Here is a 27,143-nt window from a genome sequence, read left to right as displayed (position 1 = left end):
AAGGGGCAGTTTAGGGCCTGATTGATGGGTAGCAGTGACAGGGGGTGATTGACGGGTGATTGACAGGTGATCAGGGGGGATAGATGCATACAGTACACGGGGGGGGGGGGGGTCTGGGGAGAATTTGAGGGGTGGGGGGGTGATCAGGAGGGGGCAGTGGGCGGGGGGGGGGGGGATAAAAAAAAATAGCGTTGACAGATAGTGACAGGGAGTGATTGATGGGTGATTAGGGGGGTGACTGGGTGCAAACAGTGGTCTGGGGGGTGGGCAGGGGGGGGGGGGTCTGAGGGGTGCTGTGGGCGATCAGGGGGGGGGAAATCAGTGTGCTTGGGTGCAGACTAGGGTGGCTGCAGCCTGCCCTGGTGGTCCCTCGGACACTGGGACCACCAGGGCAGGAGGCAGCCAGTATAATAGGATTTGTACACATTACAAAGCCTATTATACATATGTGCAGCGGCGATCCGGGTGCTAGTAACCCGCCGGCACTTCCGAACGGCCGGCGGGTTACTACGAGCGGTGGGCGGAGCGAGTCCCCGGCGGCTGATCGCGTCACGAATAACGCGATCGCCGCATAGCCACTCCCGCAGCCGCCCCCGCCGATGGGCGTATTGCGGTCGTTTGGGCCCGGACTTTGCCGCCGCCCATCGGCTGGGGGCGGTCCTTATGTGGTTAATACAGTAGAAACCGGTTATAGTAAAGCCCGGGAAATGTGGTTTATTATATCAGAAGTTTACTACATCAGAAATTGTCATAACTTACATCAGGGGCATCGCTAGCCCTGTTTTGCCCCCAATCTTTCCTGGGGTGCCACGGATCTCCGCCCGGCCGCCGCTCACCCCCTCTGTCACCCCCTCTCCCTCCAGCCGCCGCCGCCGCCGCGTCACTCAGACCTCAGGATCAGAGCCGGCGACCAATCGTGCGGGCGCTAGGACCCAGCGCCCGCACTGATGTGCGGAAGTGACATCACTTCCGCATATCGAGTGGGTGCGTCCGGCGCCCGCTGGTACTGGTCGGGTCGCCGCTAATTCTGAGGTCTGATGCGAGGTAAAGGGGGGGGGGGGGGTTGCGGCGGCGGCTGGAGGGGGGGCCTCCCTGTCACTCACTCACTCCCTAAAGGGCCTCCCTGTCACTCACTCACTTCCTAAAGGGGCTCCCTGTCACTCACTCACTTCCTAAAGGGGCTCCCTGTCACTCACTCACTTCCTAAAGGGGCTCCCTGTCACTCACTCACTGCCTAAAGGGGCTCCCTGTCACTCACTCACTAGCTAAAGGGGCTCCCTGTCACTCACTCACTCCCTAAAGGGGCTCCCTGTCACTCACTCACTGCCTAAAGGGGCTCTCTGGCACTCACTCACTCCCTAAAGGGGCTCCCTGTCACTCACTCACTGCCTAAAGGGGTTCCCTGTCACTCACTCACTAGCTAAAGGGGCTCCCTGTCACTCACTCCCTAGGGGGCCACCCTGTCACTCACTCACTCCCTAAAGGGCCTCCCTGTCACTCACTCACTTCCTAAAGGGGCTCCCTGTCACTCACTCACTCCCTAAAGGGGCTCCCTGTCACTCACTCACTCCCTAAAGGGCCTCCCTGTCACTCACTCACTGCCTAAAGGGGCTTCCTGTCACTCACTCACTAGCTAAATGGGGCTCCCTGGCACTCACTAACTAAAGGGGCTCCCTGTCACTCACTCACTCCCTAAAGGGGCTCCCTGTCACTCACTCACTGCCTAAAGGGGCTCCCTGTCACTCACTCACTAGCTAAAGGGGCTCCCTGTCACTCACTCACTCCCTAGGGGGCCACCCTGTCACTCACTCCCTAAAGGGCCTCCCTGTCACTCACTCACTTCCTAAAGGGGCTCCCTGTCACTCACTCACTCCCTAAAGGGGCTCCCTGTCACTCACTCCCTAAAGGGCCTCCCTGTCACTCACTCACTGCCTAAAGGGGCTTCCTGTCACTCACTCACTAGCTAAAGGGGCTCCCTGGCACTCACTAACTAAAGGGGCTCCCTGTCACTCACTCACTCCCTAAAGGGGCTCCCTGTCACTCACTCACTCCCTAAAGGGGCTCTCTGGCACTCACTCACTCCCTAGGGGGCCACCCTGTCACTCACTCACTCCCTAAAGGGCCTCCCTGTCACTCACTCACTGCCTAAAGGGGCTCCCTGTCACTCACTCACTAGCTAAAGGGGCTCCCTGTCACTCACTCACTCCCTAAAGGGGCTCCCTGTCACTCACTCACTCCCTAAAGGGGCTCCCTGTCACTCACTCACTCCCTAAAGGGCCTACCTGTCACTCACTCACTGCCTAAAGGGGCTCCCTGTCACTCACTCACTAGCTAAAGGGGCTCCCTGTCACTCACTCACTCCCTAAAGGGGCTCCCTGTCACTCACTCACTCCCTAAAGGGGCTCCCTGTCACTCACTCACTCACTCCCTAAAGGGGCTCCCTGGCACTCACTGCCTAAAGGGGCTCCCTGGCACTCACTCACTGCCTAAAGGGGCTCCCTGGCACTCACTCACTGCCTAAAGGGGCTCCCTGGCACTCACTCACTGCCTAAAGGGGCTCCCTGGCACTCACTCACTGCCTAAAGGGGCTCCCTGTCACTCACTCACTACCTACAGGGGCTCCCTGGCACTCACTCACTGCCTAAAGGGGCTCCCTGGCACTCACTGCCTAAAGGGGCTCCCTGTCACTCACTCACTGCCTAAAGGGCTCCCTGTCACTCACTCACTGCCTAAAGGGGCTCCCTGGCACTCACTCACTACCTAAAGGGCCTCCCTGGCACTCACTCACTGCCTGAAGGGGCTCCCTGGCACTCACTCACTGCCTGAAGGGGCTCCCTGGCACTCACTCACTGCCTGAAGGGGCTCCCTGGCACTCACTCACTGCCTGAAGGGGCTCCCTGGCACTCACTCACTGCCTGAAGGGGCTCCCTGGCACTCACTCACTGCCTGAAGGGGCTCCCTGGCACTCACTCACTGCCTGAAGGGGCTCCCTGGCACTCACTCACTGCCTGAAGGGGCTCCCTGGCACTCACTCACTGCCTAAAGGGGCTACCTGGCACCCACTCACTGCCTAAAGGGGCTTCCTGGCACTCACTCACTGCCTAAAGGGGCTCCCTGGCACTCACTCACTACCTAAAGGGGCTCCCTGGCACTCACTACCTAAAGGGGCTCCCTGTCACTCACTATCGGGGTCCCTGTCACTCACTACCTAACTGGAGGCGCCTGTCACTCACTAGCTAACTTGAGGGGCTACCATATTAAGGGGGCATTCTGCCTATTTATGTGAAATGCTGTCTATTTATGTGCCTCATGACTGCTGAATTTGTCCTGTTGGGAGCCTTATGATTTGTTGGGGGCCTCAAGATTGCTGAATTTGTCTTGTTGGGGGCCTCATGATTTGTTGGGGGCCTCATGATTGCTGAATTTGTCTTGTTGGGGGCCTCATGATTTGTTGGAGGCCGCATGATTGCTAAATTTGTCTTGTTGGGGGCCTCATGATTTGTTGGGGGCCTCATGATTGCTGAATTTGTCTTGTTGGGGGCCTCATGATTTGTTGGGGGCCTCATGATTGCTGAATTTCTCTTGTTGGGGGTCACATGATTGCTAACTGCGAGACTATGGGAAAAGCTGAATCCTTATCATATGAGACGATAGCATTAAACCTACTTTTTTTAGCTTTTTAAAACAGAAAATAAAACTGGGAGGTTCTAAAACATTGAATACATTTTTCAGGAGTAGGATGGATGAAATTGTTTATCTTCACAGTTTATTTTACAACTTGGATTTTCCATAATGTTCATGTATGAGTTAAAACGTTTGTACAGTATTTAGTTTAAATTGCTGTTGCCACTTTGCGATAGATAGATAAGTGACTTTTGGGTTGCAGTTTGGGCACTCGGCCTCCAAAAGGTTCGCCACCACTGTCATAATCTAATGTCCCACCATTGCTAGGTTCATGTAAATTTGTCTCCACCCGTTACCACACCTATATTCTGGTCCATGGCCCACCTATTTTTCGGTGCGGTGCGATAAGCACGCCGCACAACGTGATCCTCATATTTTTGGCACGCTAGCTGCAGTGTGCTGAATTCTGCTGCCTACAGTATGTACAGTATACGCTGTTCTCTAGTGCCTGCACTGTGTGCTGATTTACCTCCAGTGTGTACAGTGTAAGGTGTTACTCTGTGCCTTTACTGATTGTAAACCAGCTATATTGTATGCTGATCCCTGCTACTTTCAGTATGTACAGTATTAGCTGTAAAGCCTGGTACACACATACAATTTTGATTAGCCAATTTCAGCTCTGTTCATAAAATTCATTGTCTGTTGGCCCACTTACTGCACGGGGGTGGTAAATTTGGGGGTCAGTGATTGACCAATCAAAATTGTATGTGCGTATACATCTTTGATCTATGCCTATACTGATTGTAAATTATCCAAATAAAGGAGAGGGGGCTCCGTCCAATATTTCGATGGGCAGGCCTGTTATCTGTAGCTTACACCGCTGCTAAGTTCATGTACATTTGGCCCCACCCATGGCCAAGCCCACTCACCTCATGGCCACGCCCATTTTTTGCAGCAGATACCTCCCTGCCTGGTGCCCACAGGTGCCCCCGATCTCCAAGGACCCTAGAAACGCCCCTGACTTACATTATGTGTGCAATGCCGATGTCACTTGTATAATGCGCACATGTAACATTTCATGACAACACCTCAGCATCACCTGCCAAGGGCAGTGCAGAATGGGCCTTTGAGAGCCTAGGCAAGATGGCAAAAAGCCTGTGCAGTACAGATGTCACTAGTCACACATATGGTTCCCCTGACTTTCATACTATGGCCTCGATTCATAAAGCATTCCCGCATGCGGATATGCTGAAAACGGCTCACTTTAGCGACCACACAGCAAAATCTGTATTCATAAAGACTTTTTCCGCATGAAAAGCCGACATTCGCGAGCAGAGTGATAAATCACCACCTTGCGCGGTAATTATCATAACAAAAGTAACAAGTAGTCAATTCATAAAGATTAGAGGTAGCGGTATGCGGACGGGTATTACCGCTACCTCTGATGTGGCGAGAAGCGTGCGGAATACATTGCAGTGAATGGGACAGACCTCCCAAGCAGCTGCAGAGAGAACACCGCACGGAGGGACTCCGCCTGCTTCTCCTGTTTCCGCATGTCTCCCGACAGCCTAACGCCTGCCTACAGCGGAATATCTCCGCACGCCTGTCACAACTAGCAACATTTTTATGAATTACCACCCTGAAGGCTGAAATACCGACAGCGGTGTTTCCCCGCTCGACGTTACCTTACCGACAGAACTTTTATGAATCGAGGTGTGAGAATCTGCTCAGCTGCCTGTGCAGACAGGCAGCGTTTTGACCACTGTTCACGTCTGCATTCTGCAGGTCTCTTTAAGAGAGACCTTCTGTCAGTTCTGCAGCTTGTGTTGCTGAGGAATTTGCATACATTAGTCATGCAAATCCCTTACCTGCCTTCTTTTGATGACTGGCACTATAAAAGCATTTTGCTCCCAGAATGCTTTGCTGGACATTTCCCTTCCATGGTCTGTTCCTGATGGACACTGCTGGAGTGTCAGCCGTTGCTATGTAGTATACACTCCTAGTGAGTGTCAGCCATGCTACTTCTCGTTGAAGATTAGTTTAGAGTTATTCGTGGGACTGCGCTAGGCAGATTCCCTAGTCTAGTTAGGATTGTATTATTTGTATTGCCTGTTCTGTCTGTCTGTGGGGTGCTAACCAGAGCAGTGGTTGCTACTGGTAGGCCCTTCTGTTCTGTTATTATCTTCTCTGGATCGCACTAGTCTCTTTGCGCTAGCGCTGGGGATCCTTCTGTTCTGTCTCCTGGGATCACGCTAGCTACTTTTCGCTAGCGCTGGGGATCCTTCTGTTCTGTCTTCTGGGATCGCACTAGCCACTTTTCGCTAGCGCTGGGGATCCTTCTGTTCTGTCTCCTGGGATCACGCTAGCTACTTTTCGCTAGCGCTGGGGATCCTTCTGTTCTGTCTCCTGGGATCGCGCTAGCTACTTTTCGCTAGCGCTGGGGATCCTTCTGTCGCTTGTCCCTGTTTTCGTGTGTCTGTCTTGTCTGCTGCGCTTGCTGGAGGCTCAGTGAGGTAACCGTTAAGCAAGCGCTCGCGTCCTCTGTTTCATGTTTGTCTGTTAATGGTTAGTTAGGCGTGCTTGTCTCTATTGTGCTCATCACGTGGAGACCGCGCATAACCGCATGCACTGTTGCGAATGAGTGCGGTGTTCGCGGTTAGCTAGCGTTTGTTATTTTCCGTATCTCCTTATTGTATTATTTGCTGTGCCTTTGCTACTCTCATGCTCCGCCTTGCTGTAACCTTGTGTCACGTCTGGCGATCGCACCTCTCGCGATCGCGTTCCTGCTTCTTATCTGCTGTGGTGTGTGCACAGTCGCGGGTTGGCGACTAATTTTATGCACACACACACACAATCTGTCTCTGTGCTCACTCTCAATCGCTTCTCTTGCGATTGCGTTTCTTCTCTTCGTACAATTCCTGTCTGGCGTGTGTGGTAGGGAAGAGGAGCTGTTCCTCTGCACTCCACAGCTCCACCTGCCGACAGGAATTTCCCTCTGCAGGTGCATAGCACCTAGCCTGGGTGTCCTCAATTATACGCTTGTGGAGGAAATCCGCCGCGCCAGCGCACGTCTGGTGCGCTGACCACGGAGACGATTCCGCAATCGTTACACGAGGCCAATGAGTTGGATTGGGCAGATCCTCTCCTCCTACTGTAATCTCTACTGGTTATGGTTTGTCATCTACTCCCTCTATTCACCAAGCAGCACTGCAGAGCATGTGATAATAAACATTAAAAAAGCAACATGGCTACATTCTCTATTCCTCATGCAAAGCCCTGGAAGCTGGTGAATTTTATGAATGTTGGAGATAGACATTTTAGTGAGTCATTAGCTGGCAGCAAAACTCAACTTTCTGCAAATATAAAGAGCAGAGAGCAGAGCAAAGATCAAACCCTGTGCACACCCAACGCCATCGATAGAAGCAAGAATAGAGACCGCAAGGTGTCCAAGTACAGCATATCCACAAAAGGTATGGATCCCATCCCCTGTGATATGTCGAGATTTCGTGTCACCATATGGGGGATAGGGACACGAAACTACGGTATGTCGGGACTCCAGGCTGTGCAGCTTCCCCTGCCTCACGGCTGTGCAGCTTCCCCTGACTCGCGGCTGGGCCGCTTTTTTTGACTCATGGCTGTGCTGCTTCCCCTGACTCATGGGTGTGCAGCTTCCCCTGACTCGTGGGTGTGCAGCTTCCCCTGACTTATGGCTGTGTAGCGTCCCCTGACTCACGGCTGGGCCGCTTTCCCTGACTCATGGCTGTGCTGCTTCCCCTGACTCGTGGCTGTGCAGCTTCCCCTGACTCATGGCTGTGCAGCTTCCTCTGACTCATGGCTGTGCAACTTCCCCTGACTCATGGGTGTGCAGCTTCCCCTGACTCGTGCCTGTGCAGTTTGCTGTGACTCATGGCTGTGCCGCTTCCCATGATTCATGGTTGTGCCGCTCCCCCCTAACTCGTGGCTGTGCCACTTCCCCTGACTCACGGCTGTGCCGCTTCCCCTGACTCACGGCTGTGCCGCTTCCCCTGACTCACGGCTGTGCCGCTTCCCCTGACTCACGGCTGTGCCGCTTCCCCTGACTCACGGCTGTGCCGCTTCCCCTGACTCACGGCTGTGCCGCTTCCCCTGACTCACGGCTGTGCCGCTTCCCCTGACTCACGGCTGTGCCGCTTCTCCCTGACTCACGGCTGTGCCGCTTCTCCCTGACTCGTGGCTGCGCAGCTTACCCTGACTCACGGCTGTGCCGCTTCCCCCGGACTCATGGCTGTGCCGCTTCCCGACTCATAGCTGTGCAGCTTCCCGACTCATGACTGTGCAGCTTCCCCTGACTCGTGGCTGCATAGCTTACCCCTGACTCACAGCTGTGCTGCTTCCCACTGACTCATGGCTGTGCAGCTTCCCCCTGACTCATGGCTGTGCAGCTTTCCCTGACTCGTGGCTGCGCAGCTTCCCCCTGCCTCACGGCTGTGCCGCTTCCCCTGATTCACGGCTGCGCAGCTTCCCCGACTCGTGGCTGTGCCGCTTCCCCCTGACTCACAGCTGTGCCGTTTCCTGACTCATGGCTGTGCCGTTTCCTGACTCATGGCTGTGCAGCTTCCCCTGACTCATGGCTGTGCAGTTTCCCCGACTTATGGCAGTGCAGCTTCCTGACTCATGGCTGTGCAGCTTCCCCTGCCTCACGGCTGTGCCGCTTCCCCTGACTCGTGGCTATGCCGCTTCCCCTGACTCATGGCTTTGCAGCTTCCCAACTCATGGCTGTGCAGCTTCCCCTGACTCACGGCTGTGCAGCTTTCCCGCTTCCCCTTATTCATGGTTGTGCAGCTTCCTCTGACTCATGGCTGTGCAGCTTCCCCTGACTCGTGGCTGGGCCGCTTTCCCTGACTCATGGCTGTGCCGCTTCCCCTGACTCACAGCTGTGCAGCTTCCCCTGACTCACAGCTGTGCAGCTTCCCCTGACTCACAGCTGTGCAGCTTCCCCGACTCATGGCTGTGCAGCTTCTCCTTATTCATGGCTGTGCAGCTTCCCCTGACTCGTGCCTGTGCAGTTTCCCCTGACTCATGGCTGTGCCGATTCCCCCTAACTCGTGGCTGTGCCGCTTCCCCTGACTCATGGCTGTGCAGCTTCCCCTGACTCATGGCTGTGCAGCTTCCCCTGACTCACGGCTGTGCCGCTTCTCCCTGGCTCACGGCTGTGCCGCTTCCCCCTGACTCACGGCTGTGCCGCTTCCCGACTCATAGCTGTGCAGCTTCCCGACTCATGGCTGTGCAGCTTCCCCTGACTCGTGGTTGCATAGCTTACCCCTGACTCACAGCTGTGCTGCTTCCCACTGACTCATACCTGTGCAGCTTCCCCTGACTCATGACTGTGCAGCTTCCCCCTGACTCGTGGCTGTGCCGCTTCCCCCTGACTCACGGCTGTGCCGCTTCCTGACTCATGGCTGTGCATTTTCCCCGACTTATGGCTGTGCCGCTTCCCCTGACTCGTGGCTGTGCCGCTTCCCCTGACTCGTGCTTGTGCAGCTTCCCCTGACTCATGGCTTTGCAGCTTCCCGACCCACGGCTGTGCAGCTTCCCGACTCATGGCTGTGCAGCTTCCCCTGACTCGTGCAGCTTCCCCTGACTCATGGCTGTGCAGCTTCCTCTGACTCATGGCTGTGCAACTTCCCCTGATTCATGGCTGCGCAGCTTCCCCTGACTCGTGGCTGCGCAGCTTCCCCCTGACTCGTGGCTGCGCAGCTTCCCCCTGACTCGTGGCTGCGCAGCTTCCCCCTGACTCGTGGCTGCGCAGCTTCCCCCTGACTCGTGGCTGCGCAGCTTCCTGACTCACGGCTGTGCCGCTTCCCCTGCCTCACGGCTGTGCCGCTTCCCCTGCCTCACGGCTGTGCCGCTTCCCCTGACTCACGGCTGTGCCGCTTCCCCTGACTCACGGCTGTGCCGCTTCCCCTGACTCACGGCTGTGCCGCTTCCCCTGACTCACGGCTGTGCCGCTTCCCCTGACTTACGGCTGTGCCGCTTCCCCTGACTCGTGCAGCTTCCCCTGCCTCATGGCTTTGCAGCTTCTCGACTCACGGCTGTGCAGCTTCCCGACTCATGGCCGTGCAGCTTCCCCTGACTCGTGCAGCTTCCCCTGACTCACGGCTGTGCAGCTTTCCCGCTTCCCCTGACTTATGGCTGTGCCGTTTCCCGACTCATGGTTGTGCAGCTTCCCCTGACTCGTGGCTGTGCAGCTTTCCCGCTTCCCCTGACTTATGGCTGTGCAGCTTCCTGACTCATGGCTGTGCAGCTTCCTGACTCATGGCTGTGCAGCTTCCCCTGACTCATGGCTGTGCAGCTTCCCCTAACTCATGGCTGTGCAGCTTCCCCTGACTCATGCTAAATTGCAGGCCTAAAGTGCTTTAAAACATCTTGCAGGTGTATACATCAATCAGGTAGTGTAATTAGTGTATTGCTTCACACTGACAGACCAAACTCACTGTGTAACACACCGCAAACAGCTGTTTGTGTAGTGACGGCCGTGCTGGACTACTGCGCACCATGGCGAGATTGCTCTTTCTCACTCAGTGATATCAGGTAATGTCTGACTGCCTTATCAAATTTCAATGGTTCTTTCTCTAACATAGTTAAAGATTTACATCTATTTATTTAAATTACTTTTTCTGCTTCCTGTAACTTTTTCACTGCCTGTAACGAAAATCTGTTATGAAGGGCAAGTCTGCCATTGTGACCATGGGTAATGGCCGGGGAATCAGGGTTCGATTCCGGTCCGGACTGGGAGCCTGAGACCCATGCTGTATAAATAATGTACCTGCGCTGACCGTGCTTTGCAGACCAGGCATCTGTGGTCAGATGGACCCTTGACCCAGCACAAGATGAACCAAATCGAAAGCATTTGCCAAGAATGTGTTATAGAGGGCAAGTCTGCCATTCAACTGTGTGAAACTTTCGATGGTACTTTCTCAGTAGCATGGTGACCATGGGTAATGGCCGGGGAATCCTGGTTCGATTGCGGTCCGGAGTGGGAGCCTAAGAAACGGCTACCACCACCACACATCCAAGGAAGGCCGCAGGCACACTGTGGCCAAAGGAGCAGGAACGGCTACCACCACATATCCAAGGAAGGCAGCAGGCATGGCAATGCACGTCCCGAGGTAGTGACCAAAAATAACAATACAGGAGGACTTTCGAGGCCCTGCTGTATATGAGATGAATCAACTTTTAATCCTTTAACGAGAATCTGTTATGGAGGACAATGATGAAACCACTTGCCTTTCACAGGAATCTGTTCTGGAGGGCAAGTCTGCCATTGTGACCATGGGTGGGTACACTGAACACAACAGGTAGGTATATGCAGTGATGAGGTGGGTGCACTGAACACTGTCTATGCAACACAAGTGTCAGTGGGACACACATACAAAAAAAAAATAGATCACAAGAACAAGATTAGCTCTCAAAAATTAACTATGATTAACGACTGAAGTAGTGCAGAGTTCTGCAATACGTTCTGACTCGTGGCTGTGCCGTTTCCGCTGACTCATGGCTGTGCTTCCTGCTTCCCCTGACTTGCGGCCATGAAGCTTAGCTTCCCTGGACTCATGGCTGTGCAGCTTCCCGACTCTCAGCTGTGCAGCTTTCCTTGGCTCATGGCTGTGCTTCCCTCCATGTCCGCACAGCTTTCCCTGACTAGCAGCCATCCCTGACTCACAGCTGTGCAACTTATTCTAACCCATGGCTATGTAGCTTTCTCATGGCCATGCAGCTTACCGTAACTCACAGCTGTGCCGCTTCCTCTGACTCATAGCTGTACTCCCCTCCACAGCCGTGCAGCTTCCCCTGCCGCTTACCCCAACTCATGGCTATGCAGTTTCCCCTGACTCTCAGCTGTGCAGCTTCCCCTGACTCTCAGCTGTGCAGCTTCCCCTGACTCTCGGCTGTGCAGCTTTTCCTGACTCTTGGCTGTGCTTCCCTTCATGTCCGCACAGCTTCCCCTGACTAGCAGCCATTCCTGACTCACAGCTGTGCAACTTATCTCATGGCCATGCAGCTTACCGTGACTCACAGCTTTGCAGCTTCCCCTGACCCATAGCTGTACTTCCCTCCACAGCCATGCAGCTTCCCCTGCCGCTTACCCCAACTCATGGCTATGCAGCTTTCCCTGACTCTCGGCTGTGCAGCTTTCCCTGACTCATGGCTGTGCAGCTTCCCCTGACTCATGGCTGTGCAGCTTCCCCTGACTCATGGCTGTGCAGCTTCCCCTGACTCATGGCTGTGCAGCTTCCCCTGACTCATGGCTGTGCAGCTTCCCCTGACTCATGGCTGTGCAGCTTCCCCTGACTCATGGCTGTGCAGCTTCCCCTGACTCATGGCTGTGCAGCTTCCCCTGACTCACGGCTGTGCAGCTTCCCCTGACTTGCACTCATGTGGCATCCTCCGACTCATGGCTGTGCAGCTTCCCCTGACTCATGCCCAAGCTGAATCTGCTTCCTCTGACTCATGGCTGTGTAGCTTCCCCTGACTCATGCCCAAGCTGCTTCCTCCGATGGCAGTGTAGCTTCCCCTGACTCATGCCCAAGCTGCTTCCTCCGATGGCAGTGTAGCTTCCCCTGACTTGAGGCTGAACCATGGCCATACAGCATTCCCTGACTCACAACTTTCCCTGACTGGCGCCTATGCCATGTCTCCCAACTCATGGCAGTGCAGTTCCCCTGGCTAATGGCTGTGCAGCTTCCTCTGACTTATGGTGCAAGTCCTTCCTCAGCCATTCAGCTTCCCATGACTTGTACCTGTGCCGCTGAACATTTGAAATCGGCGCCGGTAGACTTGGGCGCAGGATACAGCGGTATATAGCTGATCCTGCTTCTGCACGAGTCTGGGCCGATTTAATTACTATTCCCCCTCCAGGCCGCCATGGATAGTGGGGGGAATGAAATAATTCGGCTTCCAGCGATTGCTGGAGGCCGAATTTGAAGTCTATGGAGGCGCCGGCTGCGCCCAAATCTAGCAGCGCTGAAAAGCACTGCTCCGGGGCAGCTTCTCTTGACTATCGGCTAAGATTCCCTACAGCTTTCCGACTCATGGACATGCATGCCGGATGCCGCTTCTTTTGTACTGCGGACAATCATATCTCCGCAGTCCGCAGCCACGCCTCTTAGAATCCCCAAATGTTGAGGGACTCCCCAAACTACCTCCGTGCCAAATTGCAGCCCCCAAACCCTGCTGGTTAACAAATCTAGAGTAAATAATCTGGGTTTGGGGATTGAAATTTGACACGGACGTATTTCGGGAAATCCCCTCAATAACCTCAAAACTTGGGGCGTGTAGGACGTGCAGTGGAAACTTGTATTTCAAGTTTCCACTGCACATTCGCGTTACACAGAGCTGCCGGTAGAATATCACCGCTCTTTCCTCTACTGTCTGTGTCTGTCTCTATTGTTTGTCAGAGCCTTCACTTCCTTGTCCGTTTCTACTTCCGGCCCCTGGAAACCTTGACGTGTGCTGTATGGTTCCTACACTGGTAAAGTGAGAAGAGGGGAAAATACCGGTGGGGTGTACGCTGCCCTGTGTGGTGTGGTGTATATACTAGTGGTAAAGTCACATGATATGCAGTGGAAGGCTGCGCTATATGGGCAATCGTCTTGTGAATCCCGTGGATAAATGCATGTTTAATCAAACAATGTCATTACAGTGTCTTGAAATGTACTCTATAACAAATTGTCTTTACCTCAAAGACTGGAGGCGGAATTCTCGTTAGTAGAGCAAGGAACATGGAGCATTTGTCCTAATGACTGATTCTGATTGGTTACTCAGGGCTTTTGCTGCACTTTTCCTCCTGTTTAGCTCAGTGTGTGTTGAGTGACAGTGGGATGGGCATTCTTGCTATTAATGGACATTATTGCTCCGCAGCCTTTTACAAGCTAATATTAAGTGGTGAATATAAGCCATGGAGGATGTGGGTTGGGGAAGAGCAGATGGTAACTCTCCGACATCTGGTAAATTCAAAATATGCAATTAATAGTGCAGCACAGTCCTTAGTGTTCAATATTATATGTTCCTATTCCTTTGGCAATTCATGGACCACCACCACACCCAGATAAGAATACGGCTCACCCTCTTCTAAGACCACCATACACACGCTCAACCGCCGTCTTTTACAGTGAGTGAAAATCAAATGTTTTGGGGAAATTGAACGACAGTCTTCACGTGTACATGTGCAGACGACTGAGCGAGAATGACAGATAAGAAACGGCAAACAACAGATAAGAAGAGGTTGAATCGTTCCGAAATTCGGATTGATTTTGGAAAAGATGGCGAGAAGACGTCTGCAAACTGTTAATGTGTCGATTATGCTACTATGTACTATTATCAACTATGGTGAAAGGACGTCGCGTTGGAGCTTTAAAGATATGGTAAACACACGTCTTTTAATGAAGTCGCTGGACTTGTCGTGCAGTGTGTACAGTGTTGGACTGGGAGCTGGAAAAGCTGAGGAAATCCACTTGCTGGCCAAGTAGCAGTAATCATGTGTTGCTGCTCACAGTGAAGACTTGCTACAGGTCTCTATTTGGAGTGATCACACAGGCTTACTGCTGCTTGGCCAGCAGGTGCATTTCCTCAGTTTTTCCACCTTCCATTCCGGCACTCAGTGTTGCCAACTCATTCCTTTAATTACTGACACATCTAAGTTATACAGGTTCTGTGGCTATTTGCACATAACTAGTGCATTAACTGCATCTAAATAGCCACAAAACCTGTATAATTCATATGTGTCAGTGATTAAAGGGATGAGTTGGCAACCCTGCCGACACTGGGTGTGTATTATTAACGAGTGCACGTCAAGGCGTATCTTTTTATCCCTTACATTTGTCTTCTCGTTTGTATTGAGCGTCCTTGGTTGAGTGTGTGTATGGGGCTTTAGTTAGCCTTGGGGTTATTTCCAGGTCATGCTCAACCCTCTCGAACAATCTCTGGAGTGAGTGGTGCCTTGGTTCACACTGCTGCCTTATCCCTTCAAAGTTTTCATGCAGACCATACCTCCAAATAAAAGACTCCCATAGCATTATGCCGTTTGGTTTAAAAATGACTATAAAATGTATTGCACTTACAATATTCTTCAGTTAAAACACGCATGAGTTATGCCCACGGGCTCTCCACTGTATCGTTGGCCTCTGGAGAGTTCTCTCAGTATATACAGTTTCCCGCCTTGGAGTACATCTGCCGTGCGCTCAGCCGGCCGCTTCCCAGCCACATCCGCCTGCCTTCCAGTCACTCCGCCACCACTTCCTGGATACGCCCGCATGACTATGGGAGTCTTTTATTTGGAGGAATGGTCTGCATGAAAACATTGAAGCGATAAGGTAGCAGTGTGAACCAAGGCACCATGCACTCCAGAGATTGTTTGAGAAGGTCGGGCATTACCTTGGGAATAGCCCCAAGGCTAACTTAAGCCTCTTTTCCACGAACTGTTGATAGGCAGTGAAATGCCTCTTAAACTCTCACAACTGCTCACTGCTGCCTGATAACTGCTCTCTGCAGCCTGGCAACTGCTTGCTGAACACACAGTTCAACAGTCCGTGGAAAAGAGGACTAAGGCCTCCTTTCTACGGACTGTTGCGCTGTGTGCTCAGCAAGCACTTACCAGGCAGCAGTAAGCAGTTACCAGGCAGCAACAAGCATTTACCAGTGAGCAGTTGTGAGGGTTTGAGAGGCATTTCACTGCCTATCAGCAGTCCATGGAAAAGAGGCCTAAGACTAGGCTGGTGGTCTTAGCAGAAGGTTAGTCATATACTTATATGGGTGTGGTGGTGGTTCATGAATTTCTAAAGTAATAGGAACATATAAAATTGAACACCAAGGACTGCTGCGCTATTAATTGCATATTTCTTGTGGACTTACAGCACTTACAGTAGAATTACAGCACACTGCCTATTGTAAATGTTATGTATTGATGGTAATACTAGCGCGCGTTTATCTGGAACTATCACATCAAATGAATTAGGTGGCATTTCTCCTCTTCTGTGTTTCTGCAGATTCCGACGCGCTGGAATGGAAGATGTTATCACTCAGCTCTGCAGATCTCCCCAGTCTGACCCTTTACCTATTTGGGTCAATGGCCACATTGGCACCTGCTTTAACCAGCTTATTCTCAGCACCATCCCTCACGCCATCTTTGCAGTATGCAGTGCTTGCCATGCTGGGAGCTTCAGGTATGTTATGCACATTGGTTCTCTTGCTGTCTCGCATTAGAATAGGGAGATCTATGCAGCTTCCCCTGACTCATAGCTGTACTTCGCTCGACGGCCGTGCAGCGTCCCTTTACTCACGACAGTGCCGCTTACACCAACTCATGGCTATGCAGCTTCCCTTGACACATGGCTGTTCAGCTTCCCCTGACTCACAGCTGAGCAGTTTCCCCTGACTCACGGCTGTGCAGCTTCCCCTGACTCAGGGCTGTGCAGCTTCCCCTGACTCAGGGCTGTGCAGCTTCCCCTGACTCAGGGCTGTGCAGCTTCCCCTGACTCAGGGCTGTGCAGCTTCCCCTGACTCAGGGCTGTGGTCTTCCTGACTATGAGTGAAGGTGGAGAAGACATGGTCTTCATAAGAGAGTGTAAAAGTGGCAGGGGAATGGTATTGATGAGTAGGTTTATATATCTGGTACTGACATGGTCTTCATGAGAGAAGGTGAATATCAGTGTCATCAGGGTAAGTGACATTGGCCTCAATTCACTAAGCTTTATCAAACACTTTACAGAACGTTTGATAATTTACCTCATGGGTAAAATCTAATTTCCCATTCACTAAGGTGTTACAGATGTATTGAATGTTTTATCAATAAAACATTCGATAAATCTATAACACCTTAGTGAATTCAAAATTAGATTTTACCCATGAGGTAAATTATCAAACGTTCTGTAAAGTGTTTGATAAAGCTTAGTGAATTGAGGCCATTATCCTTATCTAGGCACCAAATTTAGGATCAAGGGTAAATTTGATTGAAATTCTTAATATATGGTCTATTACCTCAAATTTCCATGTGGTTTGCTTTATATAGGGCAGACCATGCAGAAAATGAAGGAACAATTATTTGCTCTTAAGTATTCCTTTAGAAAAAAATAAAATAGATCAAGCGTTACCATTTAATTTCTTTCAGGCTAAGCATAATGTGAGTCAGTTGAGGTTCCAGATTCTTGAGGATAAACCACTTCAAAGAGGGGAAGAGCAGGCTCAGTAAGTTGTTATAGAGAGAGTCCTCTTTAGATTCGTATGTTAGATGCACTTGAACGCTATGGTATGAATAGAGAATATGACCTGGCCCCTGAGAGAGCATAGAAGTAGAGGGGACTTGGTATTAGGGAGATTGTAAGCGAGTTGAAGAGATTTGCTCTTCTTGAGAAGGTTAAGGTGTGATAAGTATGGTCTTAATGACAGAAGGTGGAGAGGACAGGGGGCAGTGAAAGGAACAATGGGCTTGATTCATTAAGCTGCACTGCTAAAGCAGGGCCCCTTAATGTGAAGGAGCGGCCGCTAATGCAGGAGCATGCCTTACTTAGATAGGAGGGTGCCTTACTTAGATAGGAGCGTGCCTTACTTAGATAGGAGCGTGCCTTATTTAGATAGGAATGTGCCTTCCCATACATAGTAACTATGTATAGGAAGCCACACGCCTATCTAAGTTAGGGAATTCTTAAGGACGGCACGCTCCTATGGAAGACACGCTCCTTACATAGCAGCAAGTGCTGCTATGTAAGGCTTGCATTGGCGGCCGCTCCTTCACATTAAGGTGTGCTGGTCAACAGTGCAGCTTAATGAATCAAGCCCATTGACTATTATTAAGAGAGGGTGCAAGTGGATGGGATCTGGTCTTCATTGTTGATAAATATGTGAGAGATGCCTAGGTTTTACCTTTTTCTTCTGATGATTTGATTTATTTTCTTCTAGGAACAACACATTTACCTCCCTACCTGCTACCTGGCTGTGCCGGATTTTATTCTCCTTCCTTTTAGTAATGTTTTGTGCTGCTAACTTGGCTCTGGGGGCCTTTTTTCCACTTGAAACAACCTATTTACTAGAAGTCCTCTCAGGAGGTGTATCCTGCTTATCATGGTTTACTCATTTTCTGGTGCTCCTCAGGCTTCGGAAGACAGCATGTATCCTTTCCCGGGGACCTGTCATTTTGGTGTTGCCAATTCTTCTCCTGATCCCATCTTTGGTGATCACGGTGGTATCATTAAGCCAGGAGGGGGCCATGACATCTCCTCTGAACTCTGTGCTTGTAGCTCGTTTTTCTCTCTCAAGTCTCCAGCTCTGTGTGGTAATCCTGTATTTAGGGGTTTTCCTTGCACCAACCTCACCCAGGAGGTCTCCCATCAATGTCTCCATAAATGATGGGGAAGAAGAGACTACTCCACTTTTTTCCCCTGCCCACATTGTCAGTGAAGACTCCTCTGAAGACAATGAAAGTCTTTTGTCACAGTTCTTCTACTTCTGGTTGAAGCCACTCCTGAACAGAGGAGCAAATGGAGGACTAAAGCAACCTCAGGATGTTTCCTTTCTGCCGTACAATCTCTGTACTGCAAGAGTCCGCCAGAAATTCTTGTCCTATAGTTGTGCCGGTAGGCTGCGCCTTATATCTGCTTTACATGCGTGCTTCGGAACTCATTATTGCGCTTTAGGTGTGATAAAACTGTTCTCTGTTGCTTTGGGATTTATGGGGCCAGTATTGCTGAATCTTCTGGTAACCTTTATGGAAACACAGGAGGAGCCCCTGAGCTGGGGGGTCATCTACGCTATAGGTCTGTTTGCCAGTGGATTTCTAGGGGCTATTCTACAGAATCAGTACATCCATCAGATCAATAAGCTGATGCTAGCAGTCAGAACATCTGTTCTGACTGCTGTCTACCATAAGGCCATCTGTGGTGAAGGACCCAGGCTGGCTAAGTTCTCTCCGGGGGAAGTGATGAATCTCATGAGTACGGACACAGATCGAGTTTCCAATTTTTACCGCAGCTTTCACGAGCTCTGGAGCCTTCCGCTGCAGTTCTCCGTAACACTTTATCTCTTATATCAGCAGGTGGGTATTGCTTTTCTAGGGGGTCTAGGATTGGCCTTACTATTGGTGCCACTGAATAAAGTGATTGCAACCCGGATCATGAATAACAACAAGGAAATGTTGCTGCACAAGGATGCCCGAGTTAAGGTACTTCCTCTTCTTTCATTTTTATGTGTCTCTTCCGTCTTTCACTCTCTGTGCCTCTCTTACTCCCTTTTCTTATTACTTCTTTGCCCCCCCCTCCCCCCCAAAAGACTCTGAGGGGTTGGATAGAGGTGTAATGGTTAAGCAGTCTGGACATTTTTAGGTTTACAGTTTATTTATGCTCTTTTCAGTCTGTGACGTGTGGTGACATAGTGTGCAGCGATTGTCACTGTGGATTCCTCCTCTTAGTCTGTGGCATGCTGTGACATAATGTGCAGCGATTGTCGCTGTGGATTCCTCTTCTCAGTCTGTGACATAGTATGTGGTGAAAGTCCCTGTGGGTTCCTCCTCATCCAGTGGAATGAAGAGTTTTCTCTCTTAGGCCCAGTGCACACCGAGCAGATCCGCCGGCCGCATCCGCCTGAAAATCCGCTTGGCTAATGTAATTGAATGGGCTGGTGCACACGACGGTTTGAGGTTTTTAGCAAAACGCAAACGTGCCTCTTGCTGCACCTTTGCAGTTTGCTAAAAACCTCAAACCGCCGGTGTGCACCAGCCCATTCAATTACATTAGCCAAGCTCAGGCGGATGCAGCCGGCGGATCGCATCCAAATCCGCTTGGTGTGCACTGGCCCAAATCTCTGTCATCTGCACCCAAAACCGCTGGCGTTTTGTGGATCTGCTAGCGGTTTTGGTGTGCACTGGGCCATACTCTCTAATGAGTGAAAGTCTGGAATTAGGTCCATCAATTTTTTAAAGAAGGGTTCCCTGTTTACAGTATTTTTAGGGCTGTGAAGCATGAAGTGAGCCTCATCCTTGAAGGTCTTCCTGTCACAGTGTTGTCATAGTCTATTCTCCCTGGGTTTGTACGTCTGTCTGTGTCTACCAGACTGAATTTCCAGGGTGTGTCTGTAGACTCTCAGGATTTGCCTCTCTTGAGCGTTTTGGAGATTTCCCAAGTTTGGGGGCATTTTCTATTCTCTCTGTAGGAACTGGTATATTTTTAGCTTCTGTGACTGCTTTATTTGACTCCTCCATTTATCCACATAGTCCTGTTTGCTCTTGGCTGTGGTGTGTTTTATCTGGGTTTATTAGTTAGAACCTGTGGATGTGAATTTGGGGGAGCATAGAGCTGACCACTTCTTTCAGGGCTTTTCTTGGCCTTCATTGTGCATCATTGTTTTATAGTGGAGTGAGTTAGGGCTGCTATTCTGTAGGCAGGCCCAGTAGGAAAGCACTCTCTTCTGTTTCTTAAAGAGAGTCTGAAGCGAGAATAAATCTCGCTTCAGACCTTATAGATAGCAGGGGCACGTGTGCCCCTGCTAAAACGCCGCTATCCCACGGCTTAACGGGGGTCCCTGACCCCCAAATCCGCTCCGTACAGCGGGGGAGCGCTTCCTGGTTGGGGCAGGGCTAACCGCCGCAGCCCTGCCCCACGCACGTCTGTCAGCGCGTATCTCCGCCTCTCCCCCGCCCCTCTGTTTTCCTTCACTGAGAGGGGCGGGGGAGAGGCGGCGATGCGCCGCTGACAGACGCAACTGGAGGCAGGGCTGCAGCCGTTAGCCCTGCCTCCAGGAAGCCATAAATCACGACCAAATCTGCGACCAAGTGTTGCAGTGGTCGCTTTGGGGGTGAAGGGACCCCCGTTAAGTCGCGCTATAGCGGCGGTTTAGCAGGGGCACACATGCCCCTGCTAACTATGAGCTCTGAAGCGAGATTTATTCTCGCTTCAGAGTCTCTTTAAGCAGTAATGGGAATCTACCCAGCTCGGCAGGCATTGTTTGAGGTACTCCGAAGGACGAGGTGTTTTGAGAATTCCAGGTGCAATATTTATGTTGGGCTAGATTCCCATTTTGATTTATCTGGGCAGCTGATGTGGCCCCATACGTCACTTCCATAGACAGTTCTAGATAAAGGACACCACTCATACCCCAAACATTCCAGGATGGTGCTGGAAAATACCTTTTCTCCAAGGCAGTAAGTACAAGTAGTTGAGAGAGATCTGCAACACATTAATGGCTCCAGTAAAAACTCCACTTATTAAACTTCAAGGCAGGACAGGCAAAAAATGGCAGACGCGTTTTGGATAGCAATGTGTCTTTACTCACAGACATAACCAGGATATGCATGCATTTAAAATGCCCTGCCACAGAAAGTGGGCAAAAAGCACAGAGGGGAGGAAAATTGCAAGCATTCCAAGAAACTCTGGGTGTGTGTGTGCGTGTGTGTGTGTAGGGGAACACACTGAAAATCAAAAAATCAGCATGCATTGAGACCATCATGTGTCTGTGTCCCTATGCAGAAAATCCAAGCCACTTCACAAACTAGCAATTTGTGGTGGTCATACATCTAGCAATGTATGGGCGGGTTTGACCAAGATACCACTTTCTTTGTCTCTGATCGGAGAGAGATCTGTTGGCTGCTCATACGCAACAGGCCTGCTTTAAGCATGAAACTCAAGAATCTGGCCTGTGAGGCCACCTCGTCCTCCCCAGCCGAAGTCCCCGCAAATGTTAGAAGCCCCCGGTGCCTGTGCATGTAAATACTTTACCTGTCTGCTGCCTTCGAATATTACTTTGCTGGCATAAGTATTATAAAAGTTATTGCTATATGAATAGTAACACAGCTGAAATGCCAAAATTGTCAGGAACCTCGAGGGGTAGAAACCCCTGAACTTGAAGTGGTTAGACTTGTATATTAGGCTATATGTTAACACATCACTGTCTGAAACATGGCAGCCATTTTTGTCTGCCCTGAGTTGAAATTTAATAAAAGTGAAGGTTTTTACTGGAGCCATTGATGTGTTACAGATCTGTCTTGACTGCTTCCCCTTCTTTAGAGTTGGATTAAGGTGACTGGGGTGACTTTCAATACCCCATAGTTATGTCTCAGATCAATACAAGATTCCCGGCTGGACTGTGTTACAGAGGAAATAGTGAGGTGTTCATAAATGCCAGACTAAACAGGTGGCTTTTCAGTTTGGACTTAAAGGGAACCTTAACTGAGAGGGATATGGATGTTTCCTTTTAAACATTACCAGTTGTTTGGCAGTCCTGCTGATCTCTTTGGCTGAATCACACACTTGAAACAAGCATACAGCGAATCCAGTCAGAGCACCTGATCTGCATGCTTGTTGAGGGGCTGTGGCTAAAAGTATTAGAGACACAGGATCAGCAGGAGAGTCAGGCAGATGGTATTATTTTAAAAGGAAAAAAACAATTCCGTTTCAGTTTATGTTCCCTTTAAATGCTTCCAGGGATGGAGATGTCCTGAGTGGCTGTGGCAGGGAGTTCCAAAGTGTAGGAACAACATGACAGATGGCTCTGTCTCCAAAGGTTTTGAGGTGGACTCTGGGGTTGACCAAGTTATTAGATTCTTTTGATCTAAGATTGTGGGGGGTGTGATGCAGATGCAACAAGTCCTTCAGGTATCAAGGCCCCAGATTGTGCAAGGATTAAGCCAATCTTAAAGAGACTCCGTAACAAAAATTGCATCCTGTTTTTTATCATCCTACAAGTTCCAAAAGCTATTCTAATGTGTTCTGGCTTACTGCAACACTTTCTACTATCACCATCTCTGTAATAAATCAACTTATCTCTCTCTTGTCAGACTTGTCAGCCTGTGTCTGGAAGGCTGCCAAGTTCTTCAGTGTTGTGGTTCTGTGATGCATCTCCCCCCTCCTGGCCCCTCTATGCACACTGCCTGTGTATAATGATCTCTTGAGATACAAAAGGAAGGATGTATACAGCCTGCTTGTGCATGAATGTATTTTCTATGTGTGGACATACTGTACATCAACCTACTTCCTGTTTTGGTGGCCATTTTGTTTGTTTATAAACAAACTTTTTAAAACTGTTTTTAACCACTTTTATTGCGGCGAGGAGCGGCGAAATTGGGACAGAGGGGAATAGGAGATGTCCCCTAACGCACTGGTATGTTTACTTTTGTGAGATTTTAACAATACAGATTCTCTTTAAACAGAATTCTCCATTTAACTAGTAGCCAGTGGAGTGAATGAAGGGTTGGTGTTATGTGGCAATGGCGGGGTTGGCTGGTCAACAGCCTTGCGGCTGCATTCTGTACTAAATGCAGGCGGTGCAGGTGTTTGCTTGGAAGGCCTGTATAGAGATCTTTCAGCCAGACCTTAACCGGTGGTTTGAGGTGGTACAGTAATTTTCTGATGACATAGACAGTTTGGCTATTAGGGCCTCTATGGCTAGCTCAAGGCTTCCAGATTGATTATCTATCTGTATCTTTACTTATAGTTTAATTAATAAGATGAAATCATTTCTGAGAAAAGTTTTGAGAGTCAACCCATCTTTGCCTTTACTTTTTGCTTCTCTCAAATTCACTACATTCCCACCTCTTAAACAATCTGATTTAGTGAACATTTCTACTGTGCTTTCTCACACAGATATGTTTCTGCACCTTATCAATTACATTTCTTTGCAGCCCACTGCATACTAAATAAGTACTCAAAGTCCAAAGTTGACTCTGTACCTCCTTTTTTTTAATTTTGTCACTAATCTCTTTCTTCAGTTGGCAATATTTTGACCTGCCCCCCCTCCTTTCACTTGTTCATATCTTGATTTCATGTTTTCTCCTAGATGGTAACTGAGTTATTGTCTGGAATGCGGGTGGTGAAATTTTACACCTGGGAAGAACATTTCTTGCACCATCTGAACAGTCTGAGGATGAAGGAGTTGCGGAGTCTTCGAGCCATTAAGCTTTTGGATGCTGTATGTGTGTACCTATGGGCAGCTTTACCTGTTCTCACTTCCATCATCATTTTTGTCACCTATGTGCTCCTCGGACATCAGCTTAGCGCAGCCAAAGTAAGTCCAGAGGTCTCTGCAGACCTGCTGTCCTTCCGCCTAATTCACAATTGTTCCTCCTCTCCTCCATCTTCATCATGCTCAGCCTTCTCATAATCTTCTTCCATTGAGCTTCAGGCTGCAATGACAGAGCTGCCTGTTCTTCCGTTCAGGTGTTCACCGCTCTGGCCCTTGTGGGGATGCTAATCCTGCCGCTGAACAACTTCCCCTGGGTGTTAAATGGAGTCTTGGAGGCTAAAGTCTCACTGGATCGGATCCAGAGCTTTTTAGAGCTTCCAGACCAGGATCTTCTGAGCTATTATAAGGCAGAGGGTAAGAGGCAAATTACAAGGACATAGGTTTCAGCATGAGGCATCTTGGGTCTTCACTGTAGGCTTCAATGATGGTAGTAAAGAAAGGAGGCACTATGGTGGTGATATCTTAAACTTGCCTGTATCGGAGAGCAATTACACTCAACATGTCTTGGTTTAAACCTTTCCTCAGGTAACTGCAGACTGCGCACATTTACACATTAATAGTTTATAAGGTAATGGAACACTACATCAAATCTAAACCTTAACCATTTGAAAGCCAACGGTAAATAAATAACGAATTTTCTACTAGAGATCCACTCACTGGGGTCCTCTCCAGTAACCTTCTTGAAAATGTAAGAGTCACCCAGTGATCCAATTTCCACATCAAGATATTAATAATAATAATTGAAATAAATATAATTTACCCAGAAGACACCAATGGAGAATCCACATCCACCAAAGTCCTAAAATATAGATATGAAACATAATCTTCAAATGAATACTAAAGAGGAGTGAGTGGTCTGGAGACGATCCACTTAAGTGATGTCGATTTTGGCCTTTTCTGGTTGTTCTTATTTACTGTTGACTTTGACAGGGTTAAGGGTTGGATGTGACGTCACTTCCTGTTGGATCTACTTTTCTGTATAATGGCAGACTGGTGGCATGCAAGGAAGTAGTTGTTTTATGTGACTTCTGTCTGTGACACGTTATTGCCGATGGACTGTGTGGTCCTAGAACTCTTTAGTTCCATAAATGTCCCTTTTTTCCTCAGCACCTCCATCCGCAGGAGGCATTGCGCTGGAAGTAAGAGATGCCATGTTTTCCTGGTGGACTAACTCAGAAGATGGAGCAAATGCAGAAGAGTCGTCCTCGCTGCAACTTTTTATTAATCATCTGTCTGTTTGGAAGGTGAGGAGTTTACCAATGACTCACTAGGTGAGTCAATTAATTGTATGTCGTGGTGACCTGTGGCCAGCAAGGCATGTCACGGGTCAACAGATGACCATCAATGCCTTGTAGAACTAAAGGACTTTGCAGCTGTATCAGTGCCTCTTGTAACTGGAGAATTTTAAGCAGGGAGGACAGTAGTGTTTCTAGTGGGGAGCATTGCGCTGGGAGGGCAGTGGGGTTTCTAGTGGGGAGCATTGCGCTGGAAGGACAGTGGGGTTTCTAGTGGGGAGCATTGCGCTGGGAGGGCAATGAGGTTTCTAGTGGGGAGCATTGCGCTGGAAGGGCAGTGGGGTTTCTAGTGGGGACCATTTTGCTGGGAGGGCAGTAAGTTTTCTAGTGGGGAGCTTTGCACTGGGAGGACAGTGGGGTTTCTAGTGGGGAGCATTGCATTGGGAGGGCAGTGGGGAGCATTGAGCAGGCAGGACAGTGGGGTTTCTAGTGGGGAGCAGGGGGGCAGTGGGGTGTCTAGTGGGGAGCATTGAGCAGGGAGGACAGTGGAGTGTCTACAGGGGAACATTGAGCAGGGTGGACAGTGGGGTGTCTAGTGGGGAGCATTGAGCAAGGAGGACAGTGGGGTCTCTAGTGGGGAGCATTGAGCAGGGAGGACAGTGAAGTGCCTGGTGGGGAGCAGAGAGGACAGTGGGATGTTTAATGGGAAGCATTGAGCAGGGAGGACAGTGGGGTGTCTTCAGGGGAGCATTGAGCAGGGATCGGTGGGGTCTCCAGTGGGGAGCATTGAGCAACGAGGACAGTGGAGTGTCTTCAGGGGAGCATTGAGCAACGAGGACAGTGGAGTGTCTTCAGGGAAGCATTGAGCAGGGATCGGTGGGGTCTCCAGTGGGGAGCATTGAGCAGGGAGGACAGGTAGTACGATAATATCTGAGGATTCTAGTGGACGGTCTTCTGCCAGATCTGGTAATTCTCTCTCTTCCATTTGCAGGGGGCGCTGGTTGCAGTTGTTGGTAAAGTCGGTTGTGGAAAAAGCTCACTGCTGGCTGCAATAACTGGAGAGTTGAACAGGTAATGCCAGTCATAGTTCTTGGTAATGTGCAAAGGCACAAGCTTTTAAAGCATAGGCTTGTCCACCATGTATATATAAAGGCAGAACCAGGGCCAAGGCGGAGGCAAGAGAGGCTCCAGCCTCAGGGCACAGTGTAGGAGGGGCAAACAACTCACTCAGCTATCATTTCCCTATTGTGTTTGAAGCAGAGAGAAATAAGGAAATGGGATACATGGCAGTGACTGCAAGCCAGATAACTACAGATTTTGGTGTTGGGGACCCTGGGGCGCCTCTTAGTCTAATAGCAATCAGTGTGTGACGGCTTGAGTGGGAGGGATGGAGGGGCGCACTTTGGTGTCTCAGCCTTGGGTGCTGGAAGACCTTGTCTTGGCTCTGGGCAGAACTCAAGGCAGACATTGAAGCAACTCAGCGTATAATGTCACAGCATCCAGGACATCCAGTGGTAACCCCTTTGTGATACTAACTACCCCCCTTTTACCTGGGCAAGTGACATTCCTCATAACTAATCACGACGCCCCTCCTCTCTGATCACACGACAGGTAACACCCCTCATCTCTGATCACATGACGGGTAATGCCCCAGATCTTTGATCACATGACGGGTAATGCCTCTCATCTCTGATCACATGACTGGGAATGCCCCTCATCTCTGATCACATGACGGGTAATGCCCCTCATCTCTGATCACATGACGGGTAATGCCCCTCATCTCTGATCACATGACGGGTAATGCCCCTCATCTCTGATCACATGACGGGTAATGCCCCTCATCTCTGATCACATGACGGGTAATGCCCCTCATCTCTGATCACATGACGGGTAATGCCCCTCATCTCTGATCACATGACGGGCAATGCCTCTCATCTCTGATCACATGACAGGTAAACCCCCTCATCTCTGATCACATGACAGGTAATGCCCCTCATCACTGATCTAGCTGGGTAAAGGGAAACCTTTGTGGCATAGCTGCCTTTTTTTCCAGAGCCCAGGAGCTGCAGTGTGGGGCTATATAGTGATCAGTGATGTCATTACAGCTGGCAGTTATCGGTTTTACAGGCAAGGAGGAGATCTGTACGTCTGGCACCAGGAAAACGGATTTGGCTTTGTAGCTCAGGAGCCGTGGATCCAGTTTGCTACCATCAGGGATAATATTGTGTTCGGAAAGGAATATAACGAGCGTCTCTACAATGAAGTGGTTGAGGCCTGCGCCCTGTCTGATGACCTGATCGTGAG

General features: G+C 50.2%; 1 protein-coding gene across 7 annotated transcripts in view; it reads left to right on the top strand.

The window, feature by feature from the left end:
* Window positions 1-7,017: 7,017 nt before the first annotated feature.
* The window catches only part of LOC137504319 (ATP-binding cassette sub-family C member 10-like), a 54,252-nt gene continuing 34,126 nt past the window's right edge, over window positions 7,018-27,143 (top strand). The window contains exons 1-8 of one of the 7 annotated variants that reach the window (XM_068232579.1): window positions 7,018-7,094; window positions 15,648-15,824; window positions 17,557-18,814; window positions 23,419-23,646; window positions 23,799-23,958; window positions 24,712-24,848; window positions 25,831-25,910; window positions 26,967-27,138. In XM_068232579.1, coding sequence (XP_068088680.1) covers window positions 15,664-15,824; window positions 17,557-18,814; window positions 23,419-23,646; window positions 23,799-23,958; window positions 24,712-24,848; window positions 25,831-25,910; window positions 26,967-27,138 — 2,196 coding nt within the window. In that variant the 5' untranslated portion in view covers window positions 7,018-7,094; window positions 15,648-15,663. The other 6 variants (XM_068232576.1, XM_068232580.1, XM_068232574.1 and 3 more) reach the window with 6 other exon arrangements.

The sequence above is a fragment of the Hyperolius riggenbachi genome, chromosome 4 (genome assembly GCF_040937935.1).
Source record: "Hyperolius riggenbachi isolate aHypRig1 chromosome 4, aHypRig1.pri, whole genome shotgun sequence".
Taxonomy (NCBI): Eukaryota; Metazoa; Chordata; class Amphibia; order Anura; family Hyperoliidae; genus Hyperolius; species Hyperolius riggenbachi.
Note: the sequence above shows the minus strand (reverse complement) of the source record. Positions and strands in the feature narration are given on the sequence as shown.